This window comes from Strix aluco, chromosome 9 (assembly GCF_031877795.1).
Source record: "Strix aluco isolate bStrAlu1 chromosome 9, bStrAlu1.hap1, whole genome shotgun sequence".
Lineage (NCBI taxonomy): Eukaryota > Metazoa > Chordata > Aves > Strigiformes > Strigidae > Strix > Strix aluco.
In genome coordinates, this window is record NC_133939.1 from 4,001,580 (window position 1) to 4,029,373 (window position 27,794).

The 27,794-nt window shown below is 53.1% G+C and overlaps 1 protein-coding gene across 3 annotated transcripts in view; it reads right to left on the bottom strand.

Annotated features, from left to right (window-relative positions):
- Positions 1-6,055: 6,055 nt before the first annotated feature.
- The window catches only part of EPHB1 (EPH receptor B1), an 86,057-nt gene continuing 64,318 nt past the window's right edge, over positions 6,056-27,794 (bottom strand). For 2 of the 3 annotated variants that reach the window (XM_074833448.1, XM_074833450.1), the window contains exons 8-17: positions 26,552-26,660; positions 26,270-26,334; positions 22,745-22,867; positions 21,435-21,682; positions 20,917-21,132; positions 19,285-19,434; positions 18,484-18,677; positions 17,815-17,970; positions 16,081-17,423; positions 6,056-6,425 (exon numbers count right to left, since the gene is read on the bottom strand). In XM_074833448.1, the coding sequence (XP_074689549.1) occupies positions 17,315-17,423; positions 17,815-17,970; positions 18,484-18,677; positions 19,285-19,434; positions 20,917-21,132; positions 21,435-21,682; positions 22,745-22,867; positions 26,270-26,334; positions 26,552-26,660 (1,370 nt within the window). In that variant the 3' untranslated portion in view covers positions 6,056-6,425; positions 16,081-17,314. The other variant, XM_074833449.1, reaches the window with a different exon arrangement.

Consider the following 27,794-nt stretch of genomic DNA (forward strand, 5'->3'; position numbering starts at 1 on the left):
CTGAAAGCTCAATGTAGAGTCATAGAATGGTTTGTGTTGGAAGGGACCTTTAAAGGTCATATAGTCCCAACCCCGCTGCCATGGGCAGGGACACCTTCCACTAGATCAGGTTGCTCAAAGTCCCATCCAGCCTGACCTTGAATGTTTCCAGGGATGGGGCATCTACAACCTCTCTGGGCAACCTGTGCCAGTGCTTCACCACCCTCATTGTCAAAAAATTCTTCCTTGTGTCTAGTCTCAATCTACCTTCTTTTGGTTTAAAACCACTACCCTACAGGCTCTACTAAAATGCTCAGTAATGCCAGTGTGGGATCCAGCTGCCACGTCCTTGGGCAGGCTCACACCCCAGGCATATGGGGAAGAGGGGTAAGTCACCCACCCTGTCAGGAGGCTCCTGCAGAGAAGCTGAATCTGTCCCTGTGCGTGGTGGTAACGCTCACACCTACACATAGCCACAGAGGCGCATTCATGTTCCCAATGAGACCAGGCTGGAAATGAGTGTTTGCTGCTCCTCAGGAGGCTTCCTCTGGTTTGGGGGACGCAGCATCAGCCACCTCTTCCAGCAGAGAAGGTCTCGGCTGCTGATACCTGGTCTTGGCCCCATGGAGACCCCAGGTCCTCCTAAGCACCACCCAGCACCCCGCAGGCTGCGACCCTCCAGCACAGCCCAGCAGCACTAATTAGTTTAGTGACCTTGCCTGTCACTTAGGCTTATTAGCACAGCTCAACGCTGCGTGAGCAGGATACGGTGCTCCCAGCCCCGAGCTGGTTCCAGGCTATCGCACGCATCACACCTCAGTTAATAAATCCTCCCCAAGATAAAAAAAGTGCCCACCCGACACCTCCTGGCCCCAGTGCACACTGCTTCTCTCCACAACCCTGGTCAAGTCAGTTGGGGCTTCAGAGGAGGGAAAATTTTAACAGAAAGGGGTCCAGCAGTGAGACGAGCAGAGGGAAATGCACAAGGAAGCAAACAAGAACTGAGCACAGCAAAAAGATGCTGACTCAGCGCAGTGCAAAGCCATGTCAAGAGCAAGGGAACATGGCCAGCTGGGGAAGATGAGGAGCCTGGGGCTCCAGGAGCCAGGAAAGAGGTCCAGCAGAGTCGTAAGTAATGTCTGTGGCCCCTGGTGCAATTCAGAAAGCAGAGAAGAGGGGAGGAAAGCTTATTAAGGAATGCCTGCAGCAGCAAACTGGAACAGGGACCAAGCAGGGATGGGATGCTCCTGCACCCCGGGTGGCTCCTGGCATGGCCACAGGTGATCCAGGGGCTGCAGTTGCAGCCACGGATGGTCCTGAGCTTCATGCCTATGTTGGGGACAGCAGGTCCGAAACAACCCATCGGGTTTCTCCCTGATTTGTCCTGAGGAAAAAAAATCCCACGGTGGTGGATGAAGCTGCTGAGGTGGTTTTATGCTTCATCTGGTTACACTTGTTTTAAGAAACTGTGTGTGTGCGCTGCCTGGTGACCCTCACTGATCCACGCAGGAGCTGCTTTAAGAATGGACTCAGCTGCCTCCCAGCAGAAACCAGGAATTAATACCCTGTAGTTGGACCTGCATTTGGGGAGCTATTACAGACCTGCAAAAATGCACCCTCTTATGCAGCATTAAGGCAGATGGGCTTCCCCATGGTGCAGTCACCATAGGCGGTATTGCACCCCTATGTTGCAGAACCAAGCATTCAAATAAATGCTAAATACAGGAGGGAAGGAGGGTCCCCCAGGAGAAAGGTGCTGCTGGGATGAAGGATGAGGAGGGACCACCAGCATGGGGGTCAGCACCAGGGTGGGCATCATCCACCCTCCTGCTGGGACACCCGGACCCAGCTGGGTGCTCACAGCCACTGCAGGATGCACTGAAAACGCTGGGTGCCAAACATGACCGGTCCATGGCAAACCAGCACTCCTGGGGGGCCTGCGTGGCTCTGAAGTCCCTGAATCTGTGCTCGAACTCGCTGTGTAAAAAAGATATAATACCCCATCTGCCTCATAAGGGCATCGGGAAATAAATTCATTAGTGTTTATAAAGAACTAAGAAACTAAGACCCATGGAAAAAGCCCATGAGGGAAATGAATAATTTGGTGTGCAGCGCTGTGCTGGGAAGGCGCACGGTAAATAATGCATGGGCTGCGCTTGGCGCCAGCAGATAAAAGGCTCGGGAGCAGCTCCAGCCCCGCGTGCCGAGCACAGCAGAGGTCCAGGGAGGCCAAAACGTCCTCTTGGCTGGGGTATGAATGACCACCTCATAGCGCTGGGATGGCAGGGTTCTTGAGCCAGGCGGCACAGATATTTCAGGGTTTTGGGGAGTCCAGCTTTGCGCTTTGTGTGGTCCTTAGGTGCCAGCTGGCTGGGGAGTGGGCAGCAGCCTGTGTTAGGCAGGGTGCAGCAGCACAACAGTCCCCTTGCTGACCTCCCGGGCTCCTTCCTTTAGCCCTCCTGCTTGTGCGTAACCAGAAATAAGGGCTTGCCCGTGCTGCTCCTGCACGAGCTGGGCTGAAGCTGATCCCCTCCCCAACACCACCCGCAGGGTTGCTTTGCCATCAGGCCGGGTGGAATGGGGCTAGCAAGGAGGCACCAGCATCCCCAGCAGGTTCGCAAGCAGCAGGGACAGTCCCCAAGGCTGGGGTGACAGCAGAGACAATTTCCCATGCAGGTTAATGCTAGCACACTGGTGCACCTCATAGCAGAAAGCATCACCCTCTCCCCTCCCCTCCCCTCCCCTCCCCTCCCCTCCCCTCCCCTCCCCTCCCCTCCCCTCCCCTCCCCTCCCCTCCCCTCCCCTCCTCTCCCCTCCTCTCCTCTCCTCTCCTCTCCTCTCCTCTCCTCTCCTCTCCTCTCCTCTCCTCTCCTCTCCTCTCCTCTCCTCTCCCTCTCCAGAGAGGTGTTGCAAGTAAAAGCTGTTGCTATCGATTTACTCATTCCCTTGCTCATTATGCCCGGGGGTGCCGGCACAGAGGATGCTGTGGACAATCCAGTCCCAGAAATGCAGAGATGTCCTCATGCCAGAGCGTGAGCAGAAGCAATCGCGCCAAGGGGTTGCCCAACCAGCTCTGAAACAGGGCTGGGGGTTTCGATTCCCAGTGCTGGTGGTGACTCTGGGGGCAGCAAGGGGGTGGCCAAGCAGGTTTAATCAAAGTGGCAACTGGAAACCAGCTAAAAGGAATTGAGAGGCTGTAAATCCTACCCCATCCCGAGCACCTTGGAGCGCAGGGAGGACGCAAGCTGTGCCTCTGTGCACACACACATGTCGATGCATGCATGTGCACATTGCTTAGAGGGTGTATGAGGTGTGACCTGATAAATACAAACAAGCAATTTGGCTGGGGACAGGAGGTGGCTTTCTTGAGAGCATCCCCCAAAACCTCTCCCACAGGGCCTGGAGGAGATTTCAACACAGCAACAGCCTCTGCCTTGCTCCATCCCAGCCCTCCTGGCTCCAGCACAGGCTCTCCAGCACCGCTGCAGCCTGCCTGGCTTGTCCTCCAGGAAAAACCCAGCACTTTTAATAGGCGATGAGGCATCTCCAATAATTCCAGCAGATGCTGCCATTTAACGCGTGTTGGCACATAACTTTATAATCGGACCATATTGCTCCAATTACAATTTAGCCTATAGTCCTCTTGGGCTTGTCTTTTATTTGTCTTTCACTGCCAAGTGCAGGAGGGAGGGGAGGTGGGACAGGACTGGGGATGTGTGTGTCTCTGACCTCCCCTTCCTTCACTGCCACGTCTCGCTGTGGGGCCGGTACCTCCCTGGTTCCTCTCTTCCCCTGGGCTGGGGGTCTCCTCCAGCCAGAGCTGTGTCCCATGCCTTGTTTGCAGGAAGCATCTTGCCCCTCAGCAATGAAGAAAGCCAGTGTCTCCCACCAGACCCCACGGGTGAGCCCCGTGGGGGAAGCCCCCCATTGCACCCCATGGAGCATCGTGCCTCCTGGGGAGCTGGCCCGGCAGCGCTCCTCCTCCCTGCCCCATGTTGAGAGCAGTCCCAGCTTAATTTTCTGCTTGTGGTGGGGTAAGTCCAGAGTTACTCTATTTGATGGTGATTGAGTTAGGCTGGCATCAAACTGGTGTGCTGAAGTATCAGGTATATTGAAATTTCTGGGAGCTGCTGCGGAATAATTGGAGCCAACATGCTGCTTCCATTTTTCAGACCTGAGAGCCATGAAGGAAATATTTCTCATTTTGAGAGTTAGTCTCTGTTCTGACTGTGACAGCCGCCTGTATCTATATTCAAAGCTCAGGAAAAGTTTTTTGGACTCTGTGTGGCCTTGGTAAATGACATCTCGTTCAAGTCAGGATGCAGGCACAGTGACTGGTTACCCCGCAGGGAAAAAAAACCCACAGAGGCCAGAACCTGCAGCCCTATAAACCCGTGTCAGCAAGGCGAGGTTCTGTCGGGAACTGCCCTGGGACAGGCAGCTGCCCAGTGAGGGCAGGGGCCAGCCCTGAGCTCTGCTCCAGCTGGGCTCTGCACAGCACCTTGGGCTGGGCTAGTGACCCCCCAGTGCCTGCCTGGGGTCCCTGCTGCCCATCAGAGCCCCGCTTGGCCACCAAGCTGTCAGCAGGGCTCCTCCAGGCCCTATTAAAAGGCTATTCCCAGGCAAGCTACTTTGGGAACATTAAGCACTGGCTGTAAATGTCTTTTGGTTACTTAACAGGAAAACCTCGGAGTGACCTGTGTAAGGGATATACCCTCCCTGGCCCCAAATCCCAGAGGATTCAAGAAACATGAATGTTCATTTAAACCACACTGGTAGCCCATTAAATCAAGTTATCTACTCAATTAAGGACACACAAACAACTTCAGCTCTGCCCTCCATCAGCTGCTGCTGGTTTGCATCTTGCATATCCAAAGACCTGCCAGGAGGCTGGATTTTATGGCAGAGGCACTCTGGTTTCATTTGTCAGGACGGGCTTGGCAAAAAAAAAAAAAACAACCAAAACACCCAAAAACACAGTTACTCTGGACTTGCCATTCTTCCTGTGTACAAAACGTGAGGCAAACCTCACTGGGCATTATGTGAGCCTGGGGCAGCAGTCCTGCCTGCGGGGACCTGCAGCCGTCACCGTGAGCACGTTGAACTTACTTGCTCAAAGAACCCTATAGCAAAAAAAACCCCAACGCTTAATGACCCCGGAGACGTAGCAAGAACTCAGAAAGATCTCTTGATAGCAGCCGTGAGAAAGTCTCACATCAGCAATACCACTGATGTGAGAATTACAGGGCAGCAGAGACCTCAGGGCCGTGCCAGCCCCACCTACAGCTGAAACAGCGGACGCCTCCTTCCATGTAAGATCACCCCAAAACTGCGAGGCATGGGAAGCCCATACCCCCCACCTTGAAAGCTCTCCCAGTAGCAGCTCCTCTTTCTGAACCCCAAATACCTGGGTGGAGGCTGCTCATTTTTAAACTTATCCATTTACAAAACTTTCCCGTTTTAGCCCTCATCACCAGCTGGAGGACATTCCCTGTGGTCACCCCATGCCAGCAGGATCAACCACCCTCAAGTAGCATCACCCGGATGGGGTGTGTGGTCCCAGCTGGGTAAAATGCCAGAGTGTAGCTGACGCAAAGGAAGAATCCATTTTCCTGCAATCATTTACAGTAATCCTTAAGGCAAGCAGGTTCAAACGGAGCATCAGCCTTTTAATGGACAGGCTCCAGCAAGAGTTGGGAAGCGAGGAGCCGCCGTGCACCCCCAGTGTGGACAGCACTTTCACCCCAGTCAGCACTTCCAGCACGGCTTCCCTGAGCGATTGCACATGAGGCCTTTGAAACGTACTTTGCAGAAAAACCTGTGCCAAGAAAATTCCTTCTCCTAGCTTTTTTTTTGCAGCAAACAACCTCCGATAGGGATCACCGAGAATAAAGTCACTTCATTTACAAACCGGAGAGCCAAATCTGATAGACATCAAAATTCGAGGTAAGTCAAGGAGCGATGGAGCGCTGCCAGTTCCCCAAATGAATATTCATGGCAAATATTCACCCAGCTCTGAGCTGAAGAGAAACCGGCGGCAGAAAGGCTGCCCCTGGGAAGGGGAAGGAGAGGGATCAAGGCTTATTTCATCATTTTTATTGAGTGCAATTTTCTCTTTAGTACAGTATTCTCTGAAAGTTACTGTTACAAACTCCGACAATTTCAACACAATCAACAAATTGGGGAAGGGGGGGGGGGGAGAAGGGCAAAAAAAATTACAAGGGGTGAAATCTTTTACAGACATCTCACTGGTTATGTACAGGACAGGGTACAGCCGGCTGGCACAGGGCACGCCGCGGCTTGGGGGGGGACAGGGCTCCCCGGGGCGCTGCGGAGACCTCCCGGATCATCATCTCGTGGGTGGCAGGGGGGAAGCAGTCCCTGGGGACCGGTGTCAATCCCCTCTCTGGCGCTGCTGCCCGGCCACAATGCTGGACTCAACGCCTCTGCAAGGCAAGAGGGAGGGAAATGAGAAGAGGGTGAGAATAAGCACGTCCCACGCTTGGAGGTGCAGCACCTCCCCAAAAACACAGGCTGCGAGGCCAAGCCCCGCCGCAGCCCCCCGCCCCGCTGCTGGTGGGGACTGCGCCCAGCGAAACCCAAAGACATCATACAGCAGATACAGCCTCTCAAAAAAAATAAAAAAAAAAAAAAGAAGAAAAGCAGTGCTTAATTAATATGCTGTCAGAAAAACGGCAATTTCAGTGAAAGCTCTCAATTTTTCCTTGGGGGAAAAAAAGGAATGGAAGAGACGCATTTCTTTGTGAAGCTGAGATGTTTCAGAGAGCGGAGGCTGAGACTTGATTTTGGGGGCGGGAGGGTTACCGTGTCCCCCCAGCACTGAAGATGCTTTTCATCCTTCCCCCTCCCACTGCAATATGAGCACCCCCCGGGCCTAAAGCAGGAGCAAACCACCAGGCACCATGAAATCACTTTTTCCAATGTCACAAAAAATACCCATTTTTCTCCACTGTCGGGGGGAAGGCAGAAGGTCTCTGAACCAGAAGAGCAGCCCTAGGAGCACCTCCTTCTCACCTTGCAACCAAGAAGTGCCGCACAACAGCAAAATCCCATTATTTAGTCGCTTCGGAGAGGCAAAGATGCTTTTAATATACAATTGCACCTTGGAAACATAAAGGTGCCACATTAAATAACAAAGCAATTGACCGCTGCGTCCCTTTGCTGGGCCACCGATAACTGGGGCTCGCTGGCATAATTATTGCCGGGTGTCTCTGTGCCTCTCTGAACACACCGATGCTTTCAAAAAACAACTCCAGCTGTGTCTGACATTTCACGCCTATTAAAATCCATTATTCTCCTGAACAAAAATAATTTTTTTAGCAAACCCAGGTGGTAATGAAACTTTTATTTAGTAATTTAGTGTTTGGCAGAAAAAGGGGCATGGGAGAAGGGTAAGAGAAATTGAGATTATCTTTTTAAAAAAGAGCTTCAGATGGGGAAAAAGATATCTCTGTGTATCTCTTATGCACTGGGGTCCATTTTTGGTGCCGTGCTTGAAGATTTGGTCTCACAGTTCCTATTAACATTAATAGGAGCAGAACACCTAAATGGCTGGAAAAAAGCGACAACACAAATACTAAAAATGTTTTACAAGAGGCAGCAGACGCAGGGCATGGCAGACGGTGCTGAACACGCTGCTCAGCCAGGCGGGACCCTGGGGACTGGTGTAAATCAGGGTGGTTGCACCCAAGTCAGCTGGGTGATGGTGATTTATATCAGCTGCGGATTTGGCCACATTAAAGCTGAAGCCAAGCAATGGCTCCGGCCCCAGGCGCTGCTCCCAGCTCTGCCACCGCCTTCCCTCCACAGCCTTTCCCAGATCATTTAGCTGCAACCACCCAACCCGTCCAGCAGCAGCGGAGCCGGGGAAGGGTTTGGGGGGTTTATATTCCCCTGCACAGCCTGTGCCTTCCCCGGGGCAGCGGCTGCCGGCTCAGCTCTCTCATGGCAGCAGCCATTCCCTTTGCCCTGGCAAAAAAGATCTGGGGGCAGCTACGGGTGATTGAGGCCGATCCCAAAGGATGGATCCCAAAGGACCCGAGGGACAGGTCATGAGCAGCTGGGGGAGGCCAGGGAGGCAGCAGCGCGGTTGAGCATCCCCCAGGTACGCAGCCACCGAATCACCTCCCTGTTGCACATCCTCCTCCCCATGCTCCAGCGTGGGGGCCCCTGCAAAGCTTTGATCTCAGCCTCTAAGTGGTGGTGTGACACAAACACAATAAAAAGGCCACGCTTGTGAGATGAGAAGGCATCTCGTAAAGGGAAGGCGCTGTCAGCATCAGCGTGGCCATAGGGGAGCAAAGGGCATGGTTGGGATGCGGGCAGCAGGACAGTCCCGGGGCAATCTCCCTTTCTGCGCTCGTGGGAATGGGGCAGCCTGGGCAGAATTGGGCAGAACTGCAAATACCCAAAGCGATCAAAGCATGGACAGCACCGCACACCCAGCTGCTATTCCCAGGTGCTGCTGCGGAAAAGGGGAGCAGCAGGTGGGAGCGGGGAAGGGACGGAGGCATGTGTGGAGCTGCCCCGAGTTCTAGGAGCGCCCCAAAGCCACGGCCCTATCACTAACCACTCCTGTGAGCCCTCCTCAGGCACCAGCCCGGCTGCTGCCCTCACCCAACCCTTTCGCAAAGGGCAGTTGCACCTCATCACCATTCCCGGGGGGCATCGGGGCAGGAGCTTCCCAGAGCCCCATCCCCATCAAGGCATCACTGGGGCCAGGACACAGCGCTGCCACCCAGGCACTAACCCTAGCCAAAAGACTAGAGCCTCAGTCCCTGACCACTGGCTGCCTCTGGCTGTGGACTGCTCCTCAAATATTTAGGCTGGGGAACCTGAAAAGAGTTCACCCAAAGCATGGTGGGGAAAAATAAACACACAAACTGATGTGCGTGCATGTTTTGCAGCCGCCTTGCCCGTGGAAGCCCCCACAAGGCTCCAGCCCACGTTTCCAACACAAGGCTCACCCTGCTCCTTAGACAACACTTGGCACGGTCTGCACCTCCCACCATCAGTCCCGCTCACTGCTAATTAGCATTGATAATTGCACTGATGGTGACCGTAATTTTCCTACCCTCTCTCCCCTGCCTTCGCACAAGGGTTCAATTGCCTAATGAGACCCCCGGGGATAATCATCAAGAGAGGAGCAGGTTCACCCCCACCATGATGTCAGCTCCTGGGCAATATGCGGGGATGGGAGAGCAGAGAAGGGAAAGCCACAGCCCAGGCTGGCAGACAGGGAAAGCTGCCGAGCCTTGTTTACTTGGGGACATGAAGAAAAGTTCACTCCAATTAATTTTTTTAAGTGGATAGGCGTTAATTCCCCTACACTTATCTAGAATTAATACAGCCTTAATTAGATTTTTGCCTAATCCAATTCCATGTCCACCCCGAAAGGGCATGTCTGTTTTGGGAACGAGCAGAGTTCAGCTAATCCACTTAAAATTCACGCAGCTGGTTTGTTCAGATTAACCTCCTCCAGCACTTCCCTCCAGAGATGAGCCAGAAGACCTCAATGCCATCCTTGCCTCTGTCACTGGCAGGGCCACCCTGTCCACGGTCACCTCACCTAGCAATGCAGCTGGTTTCTTCTCCACTTGCTGTCATGTGTTAGGGTCTGCTGGGACCCAGTGATACCCCTGAACAGCCACAGCAGAGCCACGCAGCAGGGGATGGACAGCCAGGGCCTTCATGGCATTTTAAATGCCGATGGCCAGAGGAAGGAGAGCAGAAGCAGTAGAGATGCTCAGACACAGAGGGGGAGGGAGTGGGCAGCTATGCCCAGGCTGGAGGGATGCTCACGATGCTGCTCCGTGGAGGACAGCCAATCAAAGCAGATGGCCCTGGGACACCATCCCCAGAGCACCAGCAGCTCTGACAGCCCAGAAAGGCCCAGGTGAAGGGCACCATGGTCACCACAGGCAGATGCATTCCCCTCCACAGCACTGATCTGCTTCTCTGACATGAACCAAGAGACCAGACTTAATGCCATGGATGCTTACAGTCCCCAACGGCATGTGCCTGGTTCCCACCTCACATCTCCTCCCTCCATGCAGAGCAGAAGAGGCCCTCTCCTGACCAGAGCAGCCATGTCTGCTCCATTTTTCACGTCAACCCTTGGGATGGCAACACAACCCATCCAGGTCAATGATAGATGGACACGAGCCAGCAGACCTCCCCCAAGACACAGATGCAGAACCAAAGCCCGAGAGCATCAAAAATGGGAGAGCGCAACATGACAGCAGCTCTCACACCTCCCAGAGATAGGTTTTGGAGGAGGTTGAGCTCAGCTGGGACAGTCACAGTCATTCCCCTGTGGCAGGAGGGTTGGACCCCATGATCTTTAAAGGTCCCTTCCAACCCAAACCAATTCTGTGAAAAACATAAGCCAGAATGGGAGCAACAGAGAAACCACTGACACAGTGAAACAACTTGCCACGGAGTCCCATGGGTGTGAACTTTGCCTCTCCTCCATCATTGCTTGAGAAGTTTCTGGCTCTTCTGAAATTGAGAGGAGACTCACTGGGAACCGCTGGAGAACGTCTCCTTCAGGATCTTTGAAAATAATCTGGAAGGCACCCAAGTCGTGATTCAATCAGCATCCATCCTGGCAGGATCTTTCATAGAAGAGGCACCAAAGCAAGTGATGACACGAGTGTTAAATAAACCCCTGTGGCTCCTCGCACAGTGGGGACGTGACAGGAGCAGGAGTCACGCAGCACCTGGATGAGCACACGAGCTGGATGTGAAGCCAACCACCTGACTTTCCATCTGCAGTTTGAGGAGCACGGGTGGCCTTGGAGCTATGGTAAGTTTCTGAGAGCTTGAAAATGTGCCACAGGGTCTGTAAATCCATTCCTCATCTTAGAAACCCATTGATCCTTTTTTTCTTAAGTCAAATTCAATGTTTAAGAGTAACGATTTCCAAGTGAACATAGAGTGGCTCAAATATATCGGCAGCTTTTATGGATCAGAGGCAAAAGCCTTAATTCAGACCCTAATGAACGCAAACATGTCTGTCCCCATCGCAAAACAATGGCATTGGTGATGGTGCAAAAAAAACCCTTCATAGGTGATGCTCAATGATTTATACCAGGCCATGGGCCAGCCGTGATGCTCCCCTGGCTCCCACAGGGATGTCCTCGGCTGGAAGGCAGGGATGCAACCAGCTTTACTGATGAGACTTCTGAAAACCAATCTAAAAACAACCCTTCCCTCCCTCTGAATCGAACACCCTGGAGCAGCATCCTCCGCACTGGCTTGTTGGGAAGATGCCATCGACCTGCAAAGGAGTGGAAAGCAGAAGAGGATATCCCACGGGGCTTGGGGTGGAGCATGGGGAGCTCCTGGAGCAGAGACAGAGGAGAAAGGAAGGGGGGCAGGGGAACGACAGCCCTGTTTTCTCCTAGGGAAAGGATCATTGCAAGCACCAAAGGCTGACAGGCTCAGAAATAACGGTCTGAGCTCACTCTTATTTAAAAACCAGCTGCCTGCTGTTTTCATCGCAAGTCCCGCTCTGACTCGCAGCAACATTTAAAATTAAATATACATAAGTACTTTCAAAGAACTGTTAATTTGAAGGTCATTAAATGGCATAAAATACTTTTTTTTTTTTTTCTAGAAAGAGGCACACAATAATGCTATTAATACATGCTCCTCTTCCGCGTTCAAAAGCTCACTCTCACCTTGGATGTGCAAGTGGCTGAGTTCACCTTTGCCTGCAGCGGCACGACATCTCATTTTAATTACTGCTATTGAGAAAGCTGCTGCCTCCTCCATCGCGCATAGTGCAGCCCGCCAGGGAAGGGGTTGTACAAAAAACATGGCAAAGCCCAGGGGGAAATGATGCAGCTGAATTGCCAATGGGGATTTGGGGAGGGGGGAAAGAGGGGGGCAACACAGCGGGGCTGGCACTGGAGGACACAGAAGGGCGGGGGCAACGTGAAGCCAGTTGGCAACACCCAGTGCAGACGTGACCATCTTGCCAACTGATTCTCACACCGAGACCTTGGGCCAAGCTCAGAGCAGGGTTTTGTAGCAAAAAGTCCCTTTTTTGATGTAATGCTACATGTAAAAACAGACAAAGCCAACACAGACACAAAAAAAAAAAAAACCAAAACTAAAAAAGACACAAAAGGGCTGAGGTTTTTACAGTTGCCATAGAAATGTAGAGAAGAAGCTGACAACTGCAAAGCATTTCTGTGAAAGGCCGGGATCAGGGGCGAGCATGAGGTGGGCTCACTCGAAGGCGACCCAGGCAAGCAGCCACATCCATGCACCATCGCTCAGTGTGGAGGCAGGATGCAGCAGAGGAACAAGGTGACATGGCCAAGCTTTAGCTACGAGTAGTGGCTGGGGGCCAGGATCTGCTCCAGCGGGGTCCACCAGCACAGGGCACCTCCCAGCACTAGCATGTGGCAGATGAACCCACTGGGACCCTGTGTGATGAATGAATCCCAGCCAGGAGGAAAGGTCTGTGGAGTTGTTTCACTTCAATCAGAAACACCTTTTTCTTCCTTTTATTTCTGTGTAAGCCAAAACTTTGTGGGGAAGAAGTAATTTTTGAGCCATCTCTTCCCCTCTGGGATCAAAGAAAGGAACTCCAATGCCAACCACAGCATGGATCAGAAGATGTGAAATGGGAGCTTCCATTTTTAGACCACAGTTAGTGGTTTAATTTTTCTTCTTTTTCTTTTTTCCACTGGTTCTTTTCCCACGTTTGGCAGAGCACCTCCACACTGGCAAAGCATCCAATAGACCCAAATCTGCATCACTCCTGGGTCCACAAAAGCACAGCGGTAGCTGTTAGGCAGAGCCTCCTGCTCCAGGTCCCCCCACAGCCTGCGGTTCCCACTCCATCTCCACACAAGGCAAAGCCGGAGCATCTCGACCACTTCTCCATGACATCAGCAATGGAGGAGACCTCTAAAATGACTTGGACAGTGCAGCCACACGGCTACGGCCAAGGACCCAGGAGTCTCCTGTTGATGCACAAAAATGAACGTTGGCAGCAAGCCTTGACTTAGAAGACACCTCTTTGACGGTGCCCTGCACCTCCTACCCTGACAAGAGCCTTCTCCTTGGCATCTGGTGAAGGGCAAGAAGGGCCAGTCCAAAGACACACAACCCTGCTGTCATGGCCAGGCAGAGATAATGCTGTCACTCTTGGACAGAAAAGCTTCGCAGTTTGGAAAACTTATTTTCCCTGAAAGAATGAGCTCTGAAGAAACAAAATCGTCTGACAGAAGTATTCTGAATTTTTTGTTATTTTCATCAATAAAAAGCAAAAATCAAACATGGCTATTTTGCACTTTCTCCCTTGTTTTCCATTATGAGATCAGAAAACTGACAGCTTTTGGTGAAATCTTCTGTTTCAGATGAAAAGCCTTTTACTGAAAGGCAGGAGAGCAGGTGGCCCGTGGTGGCCCTCCTTCAGGTATCATCTTGACAGCAACCCCTTTAGCCTCATCACTGAAGGGATTTGTTTGCACCACCTTCAGTCTCCCTGCTCAGCCCTGAGCACCGTCAATCTGCTGCTGGCTCTTGCATGACCCTGGAGGGGACATCCCCAGGCCCCTGAGCCACCACTGGTGGACTCACTCTGCTGACCCAGCACAAGGCAGAGATGCCATCCTTGAGGCAAGGGCTGGTCAGAAGATGTGGGATATGGGAATCACCTGCCACGACATAGCCCAGGAGACATCTGATGTTGGCTGGCTGGGGAAGAGAAACAGGATGGAAAGCCCAACAGCTCTGGTATCTCCAACGGGCACCACTGTGGCCATGTGTTACCTCTCGAGGGGACTTGCCACCCTGACCTCCTGCTGGTCTCCTTACAGGTGAGCTTAGGAGGGCGCACAAAGCTTCTCTGGGGCCGAGATGGGTCTGGAAGGCATCACCTCTGTGGGCGATGCTGTCGGCATTCTCACCCAGCCCACAGAGCACCGGGGCAGCCCTCGACTCACAGTGCAGCTCCTTTTCCCTTGCTTTCTGGCCGAAAGAAGAGCGCTGGGCTGAGTTAGTCATCAGCAGGGTGTGACGAAGGTTTGGAAGGCAAATTTTAAGCAGTCAGGATGAACCCTCCTATTCCCTTTGCAAACTATGCAAATGCCACACTGCTCTGAGCCAAAAGCCTCTCCCTGCTCCATCAATGGCAGTCCTGGGGCCCAGATGCGTTTCCTTCCCATGCTGGCAACCACAGTGCAAGTTCCTCCCCGGTCAGAAGCCTGCCCACAGCCACGCTCCTGCGCACAGGCAGAGTGGCAGCATTTCATCCATGGGTGTTTGGTAGCATGGGCAAGCTGCGGGCTGGGGAAGGCGACAAGCACCGTCTGCCCACGGAAATCGGATCAAGATGTAAAGCAGGACTCAGCATCTCCGAAAGCATCCAAGCACCTGGCTTATCCACTCGTGAGTACTCAGTCTGCTGGGTTGGACAGGCAGGACTGAATGCTTTATGTTAAAGGTTTTATATTAAAAAAGGGCTGCGGTGCTGTCACATGGCCCCTCCAGCCCCAGGCACAGGGACGGGAGGACACTGAGCGGGGCTGCAGGACCAGCTGCCTCGCAGGTGCTTGCGCGGCCGGGCGACACACAGCAGGGGAGTCGTAAAGGTGGAGTTTTGATATTTAGCCTGTGTCGCTGTCATTCGTTTCTTTAAATGCCTTTAGCTTCCTTCTAATAAAAGAGAAATCATAAAAAAAAACCACAAAGGATCCTTCACCGCCAGCGAATATCAATGTGGTGAGGCGGCATATTAGTATGCACGGCACTCTCTCCATCTGCATGTTGTATTCGGTGTGACAACATCCTGGAATACAGATTTGGGCCACGAGTATCCCGAGAGGTATTAGCGATCGTCTATCAGACAGGACGAGGAGCAGTCCCTGCTGTTGTAAACAAGGGGTGTTTTTCTCTGCCTCTTTCTCTGGGGGGAGTTCAGTGATTTGAAACAAGCTCATTCCTGCATCTTGTTAGTTCCTGTTCTTCAGCAGAGCGGTGGGTCATCTTCCTTAGATGATTAAAGAAATAAAATTGGAGGTGTAAAGAGCACCCCATCACCAGGGTCCTTCACCTGACATCCTCCCAAGCCAAGCACGTGCTCCCCACAGGACATGTGGGGGTCCCCCAGCCAGAGAGCACCCCAACGGCCCCAGCACAGGGGACAATGCTCACATCCAGGACATGTGGACAGGCACTGGCAGAAGCAGAGGAAGGGCTTGTCTGCTTGCATTTGGTGGCAGCAAGCAAATCTGGTAAGGCATCTCCACAGCATAGATGGCCGCTGGGCAATCCGATGGTGTGGCTGGACGTGGAGCAATCCCATGGTGTGGACAGATGCGGGGCATCCCCATGGCAAAGATGGACAAGGGGAAAACCTACAGCATGGGTAGACATGAGGCATCCTCATGGCACTGATGGAGATGGGACACCCCCACAGCACAGACACGGGGCACCCCCATGGCACAGAGAGACACAAGGCATCTCCATGTCCCAGCTGGATGTGGGGCATCCCCATGGCCCAGCAGGATGTGGGGCATCCCCACGGCACAGGAGAATGCAAGGCTTCCCCACAGCGCAAGCAGATGCCCCACAGCGGGGATGGATGGATGCGTGAGGAGGATGGAGGATTTCTCGTGCCACCAAATTACGTCAGGAACCGGCAGCCCTCGAGGCACGGCTGGGCAGCCCGCCCGCACCACCGCTCCCCCTGCCACACGGGTGCTGCTTGCTGCCAGCGCGGTGCCTGCAAGAGCGCGGTGATGGATCGTTACAACTCGCACACAACAGTCTAAGTAAAAGCCTTATTAAGAGTTCATTCACTTTATAAACTCTGAGCGCGATCCACAGAGGGAAGTTAGATTGCCCAGTCTTACAATATTCTGTGTAAACACTGACATGCGTCTAGTAATTTTAACTAGATCAATTTGCAAAGGAGACCAACGTTGGAACAAAAAAAAGATAAAAATCACATTAAACACGGGGAAACATTCACTGGGAGAGGCTTTAAGAAAGCGAGCAGAAAAATACAGAGAAGGATGGACAGATGGACAGAGAGGTACACAAGACAAATGGACCTACCTCTGAAGCCATGAAACCTAAATCTGTAAATCAACATCAAAATCCTTAGGTCCGCAAGATGGGGAAAAAAAGTCCTCCACAGCCATCTTCTGCATATCGCCGAGGCTCTGGAGGCCTTAGCAGTCTGTTTCCCAGAGCATCTCTCCTCCTTCTCCAGCAGTCACCAACCCAGTCACAACCACACGGCAGCTCCTCCGGTCCCGTCCCGTCCCTGCCACACCGGCCGGCCCTTGGCATCCTCCTCCTCCTCCCTCGCAGGATGCTGAGCGCTTGCTTCGCCGCCGGGCACTTCCCTGCTATCTCCCACTCCCAGGGGCTGGGAACCGGCCGACCGCTGGCCGCAGGGTCAGCGGTGATCTTCGGTTACGGACAAGCAGTGAGTCCACGGTAGGTTGACAATGTACACACGCGCACAAGCGCACACACACACACAGGAACACCTCCTTCTGTTTTCCAGGATGTTTGTTTTTTTTTTTTTTAATCCTTTTTTTTCCTTTTTGCAAAAAAAATGCAAGCAAAAGAGAAAAAAAAAAAAACCCAAGGTTTTCTATTGAAGGTACATCTCTTCTTCAATATGAAGACATTAACTGGATTGAGTCGGATCCCCCATGCAGTGGTCAGCGAAGTCCTTTGGTAGTTGCCAGAGCGGCACCCGGGTAGGACGGCAGGGAGCTGCGGAGACGTCTGAGGACACTTCCACCCGGTCCACGAGCAGAGAGGGGAGCGGGGTGAGCACTGAGGGCCGGGGCAGGGAGGGAGGGCGAAAGAAGAAAAGAAAAGGAAGGTGGTTTCTCTGGACAGGACGCTCCATCTTGTGCCTCTCCCTTTCCCAACAGCCCCTTCCTCCTTCTCAGTTTCGACCACTGCTCACTGGTGGTGGGATTGGAGTCTGGTCTCTAGGGTTTGGGTTTGCTTCCCCAACGCACATTGGTTTGTCTTCATTGTTTTTTGTGTTTGATTTTTTGTTTTGTTTTTTAAATATATGATTTGTACATATTTATATGTATTTATACGCAGTTCCCCATGACATTGGTAAGTGTGCTTCTGTTGGTGAGGAACGGAAGTCACCAGTTAGAGATGAGTCCCAGGAACATCCATCATCTGCAGTCACAGTTCCCAGGCAGCGGTGGCACCTCTCCAAACGCTGCCCCATGGCACCCGTCAGTTCCTCCCCTCCCGCCTCTGCCCCTCCGCTGCGTGCCCTCCCCGTCCCCTCCCCGTTGAACAAGGGACGTCATGCCATCGAGGTTGGAGACTGACTCATCTGTACTCGCATGGACTGGACGCTGTTCAGGATCTTCTTCTGGTGCCCAGCCAAAGTCACCCCTATTCTCAGGAGATCTCTGGAAGACAGACAGACAGACAGAGGAATATCAACAGGCAGCTGAGCGTTGGTGTATCTCTTTTGCTGTCTCTAAGCAGAATGAGGGGTGGAAGCTCAGGTTGTCCATGCCTTTCATCAGCAGAACAGCCACAGAGCCCAAGCGCAGCCCCGTGAGCATCACTGGGGGTGAGGTGGGACCAAGAGCAGGGAGACTCCTGCACACTGATCCCCAGATGGTGAACGCGGCCACCTCCAGACTCAGAGTGCTTCTACCAACCAGTGCCATCGATGGATGTTCACACCACCTCCTTTGCAGGCGCCTTGAACTGACCTTCCCATCTCCCCACAACCCCAGTCGATCCCGGGCAGCACCCAGCTTTCAGGCAGCCCCGGCACAGCACCCAACTCACTCGGACGTCATCTGGGCAACAAGCTGCAGGGAGGTGAAGCCAGCAGTCAGGAAGCTGTCCCGGTACTGGCTCATCTTCACAGCGCTCAGCCAGTCGTCTACTGAGGTAAAGGCAGTGAAGTCGGGGATGGAGCGGTCGAGGAGGGGCTGAGAAGGCCTGCAACAGGACACACCGCTGGGGACAAGCCTGGCCAGTGCCGAGGGGCTGCCATGCGTGAGCCCAGCTGGTGCACAGACATGCTCCCCAATCCTGCGCCCCTGTGCTCCTCCCAGCACTGCTCTGCTCCCAGCACATGCCTGAGACAAGAAGGCCCACGAGAAAGGCCTGTCCCATGGGCACACTGCTTTGTCAAGCCACGCTTTGCAACCCCGCAAGTTGTAATCCAGCTGTGGGAGCCACAGGGACGGAGGCGCCGGCAAAGCAGACACTGCGCCCATATGGTCACACACCATAAAGAATCAATAGCAAAGAATTATTGCTGTTGCTCGACTGAAAACTACATGTTCTTTGTCTGACTGTCAGGCAGAGCAAAGACAGAAACCCCGTGCGCCTGGCAAACGATTTATGAATTCCTGTCCTTCCCCCCGGCAGCACGAGCTGCTCGGGGAGCCTTTCGCCGCAGCTCAGGATGCTGACACGAGAGCATCCCCTGCGCGCCAGGAGACTCACACAGCGGTGATGGTAGCCACAGTTTTGAGGCTTGCCGGGTTGCGGATCATTTTATCGAGGGTGTTGACTATCTCGGTGAAGCGCGGGCGGGTGTTGCGGTCCTTCTGCCAGCAGTCCAGCATCAGCTGGTGCAGGGCAGCTGGACAATCCATGGGCGGTGGGAGCCGGTAATCCTGCTCGATCGCGTTGATGACCTGCAGGGCAGCGGGGGAGAAAGCAGCACGTGAGGACGAGGGACTTGAAGGTCTCATGTAGGAAAAACCACAGCTGCAGCTCGGGGTGAGCCACCCCCGACCACTCCTCTCGGAGCCGAGCTGCGTGTGCGGACAGAGGTGCTCCAGGCAGCGTTGCCGCAGGCCGGAAGGCAGCTGCCAGCCCATTTGATCATCAGCAAAGGGAGCAGGAGGAGACGCTCCCGGCTCCAACGGAGCTGGGGCTCTCAGAGGTTAATCTCCACTCTGATGCTCCGCGCGCTGCAGTTCCTCCCGGCAGAGAGCTGCCACTCATTATCTCGGCGGATCGCATCGGAGTACAGCAGTCCAACTACCAAAGCTCTTTCCCTGCTCGTAAACCCTCTGAACATTTTCAAAGGCCCTGCAGCTTCCTGAAGTTCAATTACCAGCCCACTGGCTTTTCTTCCCAATTTCTCTTCTTGCATCCTCTTGCTCGCCAGCCTGTTTCATCTCAAAAAGCGCTGCCAAGGCTCCAGGAAGGAGCAGACAGGCATTCAGGCAGGGCTTTCTTTTGGGAACAAGACCCCCCACACCCCTCAGAGTTGTGTAGATGACCCCCAGTGCTTACATCTTGGTTGGACATGTCCCAGTAGGGCCTCTCCCCGAATGACATCACCTCCCACATGACGATGCCGTAGCTCCAGACATCGCTGGCCGAGGTGAACTTGCGGTAGGCGATGGCCTCCGGCGCCGTCCACCTGACGGGGATCTTTCCCCCCTATGGAAAAAGGGAGAGAGGCTGAAAAACTGCTCCTTTGGCAGAGGAGCCCGGACACCCACGAGCAAGTGTCAGAGCCATACCGCACACCCCCAGGGACCCTGCTGAGGAGTAGGCAGGTGGGACCTGAAGAGATGAGGAGGCAGGAGCTGAAAACACCTCCATGAACTTATCTTGTACCTGCACAAAAGGGCTTAGTTAAACAAAACAAAAGGGTTTATCCAAGGGTTTATTCCACTTCACCTCCCCACTCCAGCTGCCGTGCAGGACCTGGTACATCAGTGGCCTGTCCCTGGGTCCCTTCCCCAGGAGACATCAGGTGACAAGGGCTACGCAGGAGTGCGCTAGTGCTTGTCTCTGGTATCCCCGTCCCTTGGCCTTCAATGGAAACAATGTCTAATCTAAGAGCATCCTCTACAACATCATCTGGGCTTCCACTGCTGCTGGAAGGTCCTTCCAGCCCCACTTTTGGAGTGGGAGGCAAAAAGCAAAACACATTTAAGCCCCAAAAGAGACTTGGAAAGCACTGGAATAGGAAAGTACCTTTGGCTGAGAGCCCCTCATTTCTCCTAAAAGCTCAAAGTCAGGCTCAGCGTCTCAAGCCACCCCATCAAGCCAGGGCAGGTCCCAGCTCCTGGCCAGACAGGAAGGGCTGGAGGCCATGCCGAGGGGGCAGGGATGCTGCGGAGGGGCAGCGTGTACAGAGGGACTGCTCCTTGGGCAAGCACCACTGAAATAACAGCAAAAAAAAGCGAAGGGATGAAGGAAAACCACAGACATGCACGGTATTTACTTGGGGCAGAATTGCATTGTAAATCATTTAGCGCAATTGTTTTCCGTAGCCTTTCCAAAGAAGTGTCAGCTGCTCTTGAAGGATGAATGGCAAAAAATTTGATTTGAATAACTACAAATGGAAAAATTAACTGCTAGGTTGTTTTTCCTGCCGTTTCCCCAGAGCTAAAAACCTGCTGTGGGAGGCAGAGTGATGTAATCGCAGTCACAGCATCACTTCCCAGCTGCCAGGGAGATCTATTATGGCCTAAATTAAATAAAAACACAGATGAGATAATCTCTTTTATCTCTAAAGGTGCAGAAAGGATACTTCATGCCTCATCCCAGCAGCTACTGCTGGGGTCTTTGAACAAAAAATAAATTATGTGCGTCTGCTCAAAGGCCACTACCTGCAGGACGGGTGTGGGCAGGGAGCGGGGTAGTTCCAGGGTGAGGGGAAATGTCCCATGAGCAGAGGAGGAAGAGCAAGGGGCTGCAGCCGGGCAGGAAAAGAGGATGATGGGTGGGAACCACAGCCAGGGTTTCTGGGCCATGAGTGTACGTGGTGGGAATCCTCCCGAGATGCTCCCACCCATGGTAGAAGTTCCAGGGCGTACATCCAGCACCCCTCCTCCCAGGTTCAGCTGGCAGCAGGTGCAGGGCAGGCACGGGGAATGCTGAGCACAACAAAATCTTGCGAGAGGTACATACCAAGGAGCTGGTGTAGGTGGGGTCGGACGTATCATCCTGCAGGTAGCGCGAGAGGCCAAAGTCCGACACTTTGCACACCAGGTTGCTGTTGACCAGGATGTTCCTGGCAGCCAGATCTCGGTGCACGTAATTCATCTCTGCAAGGTACTTCATCCCGGCAGCAATTCCTCTGAGCATCCCCACCAGCTGAATCACTGTGAACTGCCCATCGTTTTGCTGTGATAGGAAAGAGCAGGCACCAGGGTGAGCGTGCAGACCCCACGGCGGGACCACAGCCGATCACCCCCAAACTTGGGAGGATGTTGCACCTCCCCAGAGGACTAGCCAGCTGCCCTGCTCTGCCTGATTAAAGGAGAGGTATGCCAGCAGCGAAACACATGTGTTTTGGGGGTGTATGGCTCACTGCAACCAGCTCCCGAGCTAAGGAAACAGGCTGGGATTGACAGGATGGGATGCCAACATCTTGTTCCCACATCCTACAGCTGAACAACAGCCCGCACAGCCCCACCTTGTCTTACCCGCAGGAAGGAGTCCAGGGCCCCGTTCTCCATGAACTCTGTGATGATCATGACCGGTCGACTTTTGGTCACCACCCCTTCCAGCCGAATGATGTTGGGGTGGTCGAACTGCCCCATGATGCTGGCCTCGCTCAGGAAATCCCGGCGCTGCTTCTCGGAGTAGCCGGCTTTGAGCGTTTTGATGGCCACGTAGATCTCCCGCTTGCCGGGCAACTTCAGGCGTCCTTTATACACTTCTCCAAACTCCCCTGCAAGTGCAAGACCATCCGCTACCACCTTCTCCTCTACATAAAACATTGCAAAGAGTAATGGTACCTTGAGCTGCTTGGTCTCCAAATCAACCGGCTGAGAAATGTCAGCCAGTTAACACTTCAACAATGTTCTCCTCTAAATCTACTTGCCCGTCCTCTTTAAAAGGGGCAATGTCTGCTGCTGAGGACGTGTTTGGGCCTGCAACCTCCTCCAAGGTGACAGAGCCCAGCACCAACAGAAGCAGAACCTGGGGCCGCTCTTGCAAACCCCCACAAGAAGGATTTACAGAGCGAAAGCATCAACATTTAAGGACTACCTCAAAGACAAGGTGTCGGTGTTGATAATCTCAGTTGCCTTTTTGCACATCACTTCTCTTGGAATGGAAAATAATTGGGCTGTTTTCATTGCTGCACTCTGATTTAAAATACAGAGAAAGTGCCCTCTCATTTTCAGCGGGAGAGATTTTCCTTCGCCAAGGCATAATATGCCTGTGGAGGGATTAAATTTAAGGCAGGTTTGCAGTTACTTTGCCTTGATGAGCAGCAAAGGGTGGTTGATACATCGCTGAACTTGATCCCAACCGAACTAGCTCATTGCTTCTTTGCAGCTTCCCCCCTGGCTTCTCACTTTGTCTTCTACGAGTACGACACACTTATTTAAAAATGGCAATAAAAACAGCACAGATGACATACAGATACGTGCACGTGTATGTATATATACATATGTATGGGAATATGGCACAGACTGGAGTGCGATCTGGCTTGTTATCTCATGAAAAAGCCAAGTAGGAAATCCCAAGAGGCCCCACAGTCACCCAGCAAATACGTTCATGGAGTCTTTCCCACCTCAGAGGAACTCTGAGAGCGGAAACCAACCTCATGTTTGCCCTAACCCATCACAAACCCAGGAAAGCCTCATGTCTCAAGGATCCCTCAAGGGTTTCCCCATTGGAGGACCACATGTGCACCCCCAGAAAATTGCTTCAGGTGGCTGTCTGGCCACACAGGAGTGGCGGAGAGGGCAGGGAGGGACGGGCAGCAGGGGACAGCAAGACCCACCTGCTCCAATGACTTCTTCAATCTTCACAAACGATACATCGATTTCCTTGGCAAACTCGCGGACTGCCTCGTTGGGGTCCTCGTAAGTGAAGGGGTCAATGTAGATCTTCATCCCTGGAGACCCTTGTTGCAGAAAACATGGGAGCAATGGCAAAAGGGAGAGAAACCAAGAGCATTTGTGCCGTGGACAAGAACTGGAGACGCCCTGTCCTCATGCCCTCTGTACGCCCATTATGATGGCTGCTATCGCTGTGCTCACCTGCACCACCTCCACAGACCCTTATCATCGTCTTTGGTCCCCCTGCTCCACTCAACTCTCCCCTGCATCCCCTCCTCTCCCTCTCTGCCCTCCACTCCTCTGCCATTATCCTTCCTCTTCCTCCTCCCTGGCAATGGGGAGCAGCTACAGACCTGAACTACAATTATATGGCTTTATGGTGAGGGCTTTATGAGACTCCATGCGTTAGTGAAGAAATATTTATTTATCCAAAAAGGCTTCTGATAGCTTTGTGGCGGCTACTAAATTGACAGAGTGCAGCAATTATAATCAACAACCTGTGTGGAGCCATAAAATATGGCTTGGCCAGCCTCTGTGACAAGTGTGTGGTCCCTTGCACAGTGGCAATGGGCAGCAGCAGGATCCGGCCACACTGCAGGGAGATGCAGCAAGTGGGCTCTTGCCCTTTTCAAATGGGGGAAAAACCAAAACAGGCCCCCATATTCCCCAAACGGGGTTTTCAAACATTGTGTGTGGATGCCCTGGGGCTTGTAGAGCTGCTGGGGGGCACCGTCACAGGGCAGAGTGAGGCCACTGCCACCCCTGGGGTTCAGCAGGGCACCGGCGTTATACCACGCTCCCCAAAGGGGACCCAGAATGAGCTGTGGTCCCCTTGTGGGGGTTCAGCCTCCCATGCCATTTCTCACCCAAAAAGGAGACTGAGGATGGCACAGCAGCCCCTCAAGGTCATCTCTTGAGGAGACCAGGAGGGACAGCGCTGCCTGGTCCTCCCCTGCCTGAGGTACTTATCCCTTATGGTGATTAACAGTATTTGATTACACTGTTAAGGACCTCACCAAGGGCCACAATCCTGTCACACTGGTCCTTCCTGGAGCCATTCTAGAGCAGATGTGCAGCATGGACCACAGCATTGCCTCTGAGTGGCTCTGCACCGGGAATTTAATTCGGTTCCTGGATGCTTTGCAAGTTTTCTGGCAAGTAATTTTGGAGGAGGCATGACAGCCTCGTAGCGGGCACTGCTGCTGCAAAACAGCCACCAAGGGAGAACTGTTTGCAGGGCCCCCAGGACTCGGGAGGGACCAGGCAGGAGCATCCTCATCCCCAAAAGGGGCGTTTGGGGCAAAAGCTCTGCGTCTCGGAGGCGGGTGGGGAAGGCTGCAATGAAGCCATCTGTGCATCTCCCAGTTCATAAATCCCTTTACGGCTCTGTCTCATACACTTTAACTGCCCCATAAATTTTTTTACAAGAGCAGCTGATGCTCCAGCCAGGATTACAAAGGGATTTACAGGATCGTAACCGAGACTGACTCACTGATCAAAATATTGAAGAAATAAAGGAGACAATAATGCTGAAGTTTCCTGCCCACTGTCAATACAGGCGAGTTTTCAAACACCCTCTGATGTGTCCTGGGGTCTCCCCACAGGCTCAGCAAACACCGGGCTCAGCTCCCTGCTGATCTCCTGCACTTCCCATCCCATCCGAATGAGTGGCATTAGGGCACCTAAACTGATTACTCATCTCTGCAAACCTCAGCCACCGGCTCATCGTCACCACGCCGGCAAAAGCTGGGCAAAACGCTGGGTACCAGAGCACGGCATCAAAGGCAACCCATGCTGAGCCCGCCTGCAAAGAGAGCTTTGCATTCTTAAAATCGCCTGGATACTCCTAGAAACTGGATTAGGCCATGTATCACTACTGCAGATGACAGTGAATTATTTATCACTCTTCGAAAGTTGAAGCACTCTGCGCTGCGACCCTGACTTCAGTGTCAGGTCCCTCCCAGCATCATTTTCCCTTGGGAATAAATATTGTCAGGACAGAGAAAAACCCTTGGCTGCTGAATCACCACCGCTACAACAGGGCTTTCCCTGTTTCCCCTATCTCAAAGCTCCTGGCAAAGCAGCGGCAGAGATAAAGCATGAGAAATTACAACCTGATAGACCCCATCTCACTCCAAAACCCACCCGGGGAAGTCCTTGCCAGCAGCAGGCAGCCAGCAATCCCGGGGAGCTCCTCAGAGGGATGGCAGAGCTGTGCCGGGAGGCTGTAATTGCCGTGCTGCTAAACATGCAGGTGATTTGTTCCAGCCGATGCACTCGTTACTCCATTAGTCGCTCACCACAAATTTCCCACCTGTTTTGCTCCAGCATCTGCAATAACCGAGCGCCTGGAGGCTCGCTAACCTTGGAAGGGTTTTGCTGCGCATCCAGGAGTCCCAGCACCCCAATCCTCACGTGGTGCCCAATCCTCACGCTGCACAGTTTTAAAAACTAAACACAAACACCCACTTCATTGCTTTCCTACCTGATTTGTGCATCCTATTTTTTGGCGTGCTTGGGGTGAGCTAGGGATGCACATGGGGTGGGGAATGTTTCAAAATGAGGAAAAAGGGGACAAAAAGGTCCACCTTCAGCCTGACATGGGTTTAGCCATCAGGTATCAAATAAATCTTCCCCTGCCACCCACGGTGCAGAATCGCAAAGAAAAGAGGGAGGAAAAGCACAGGTCCATCATATTTAAGTACCACCTGGTGATGTTTTGAAAACAGTTTATTGTTTGCTGGGAGGTTTATGGCCCCCCACAGCCCCACCATCACATTGGGAGGGTTCAGAATGAAGCTGAGAAGGTCAAAAGAGATCTAGTATGCTGTTGCTGGCTTGCCTGGGCTCTTCTGGCTGCCTCCAAACCCTCTCCATCCCTGTCAGTCCTCCTGTTTTTCTTTGCCAGGCTGATCGCTCCATCTCCATCCCTCCCCTCTGCTCACCCATCCTACTCCCCACCTGCCCCATCCCTGCATCCTGCCGCCATCCCTTTTCCCCAAGCCAGTGTCCAGGACCCACAGATGGTTTCTTCCCACAAGGCAGCAAAGCGCACCTGGGAGGCATCTCTAGGAGAGCATAAATGGGATTTACATCCCACAGGGACAGGGCATGGAGCCTGCGGGCACCAGCTGGCAGCTCGTCACCCCCTGAAACTGCTGCTTTGCCATAATATCCAGTGATCACAATAGCCCGCTGGCTGCTGGAAGGGCACCTGAACAGACATTATACGCAGCAGATGCCTTGAATTTACTCTGGTGCACAGCACCAACCACAAAGGTGTCTTAGGAAAAAGCCTGTCAAGCTCAGGCTCTCCTAGTTGTTTGCCAAGGGGATCAGCAGCCCAAAGCCAGTTGACCCTTCCCAGTGACTGGCACCCCCACCACACCCATTTGAAGGTGAAAGAGTGGGGCACACGCCGGGTGCAGGTTTAGGAGCGTTTCCCCCACCCACTTCTCTCTGCTCACCTCGCCCGGTGCTGTAGTGCTGTAATTTATCGCTGTACACCGCCTCCTTGCTGTAGGCGCGCTTCCTGGGAGAAGAGGGGAGAAAACAGCCAGGCTTGAGGGACCAGTGCCTGGTGATGGCCGCAAACTGCTCCCCTGCCAGCAACACTCAGAGAGCCGCGGCAGCTTGGCACTATCTCCAGTTACAGGGGTCCCCCATTCCCCCCTTCCTACCTCAAATCTCTCCCAGCTGCGTCTTACCCCCTCCACCTTCCAGGGACACAGCATCCCACGGGGACCCACCTGCTGCAGACGATGGAAATGGCCACCAGAGAGACGATGAAGACGACCCCGGCCGCTGCAGACCCCGCAATCAAAGGCAGTTGTTCTCTCAGCTCTGACTTGTAGTCATCTGCAAGAGAAGAGGGACAGGGTGAATTCTCCCTTGCATGCTCACCCTGGGAAGGGGTCCCGTAACACCCTCTCTGACTCCATGGACACTGCTCCCATGCGAGGGTGGTGGGACAAGGGGGATCCCAGCAGGAGCACTGGTTGAGGCAGGTGATGAGCTGGTGCTGCACGGTACAAGAAAGGACTGTCATGCTCAGCTCACATGTGTTTTGGGTTAAAAATATGGAAGAGATGATCCTGGGAATCAAATCAAACCACCAGTGTGTGGGCCTAGTTTCCCAAAGAGATGAGGTTTAAAAGGTGGCTTTTTCTGTTTCTCCAGGGTTTCTCTTCCCTCAATAAATTTACACCTGTTGGTCATTTCAACCAAATTTAACACAGGGTCTCACAGACACAAAGTTCCCACACATTCCAGGAAAAGAGGGAGAGAAGAAACCCTATTAATAACCAAACCAGCTGGGGAAAGCTGTGCCAGGAGCTCACCTATATTAGACTACGGAGAGTCCACCACACAACAGTTAACCTTGAGAGAGAGGCCCAGAATTGGCCATTGCTGCAGGTCTGCTGTCATCTTGAAAGATGGCCCAAGCCAACTCCTTTTGCAGAGCCACAGCAACCACAGCACCCCTTCCTCACTGAACATCCCTCAACCCCCCTGTGTCCTCTCAGCCACCCACTGTGTCCTCTGGCAGCGGGCTGGGGTGAAATCCGAGGTGGCACAGGGAGGCATGGGCGTGCCTGGAGCAACCCTGAGAAAGCCACTTGCCACCTCCATGTGTCTCCCCCTATTTTCCCCTTCTCCTGCCCTGCCTCGTTAGCAGTGTGGGTGCCCACAGCCATGCGGGTGTATGGTACCTCGCAGACCCCACACTCCTGGGGGCTTCTGCAGCCCTCCAGAAACAGCCCCGTCTCCAACCGTCCCCAGCAAGGTCTGCCAGGCTGTGCCAGCAGCCACAAGCAAGGGTTAAAATAAAATTCACTCCAGAAGAAAGCATTTAGTGCCTTTTTATCTGTATTTTTCTACTCCAAGGTTAATTACTAGCAACTAGATTTATCTCTTGCATGCCGCTTAAATCCTGAGAAATTCTCATCTAACAATCAATTATTATTTAATAATCTACACTATCCATTCTTA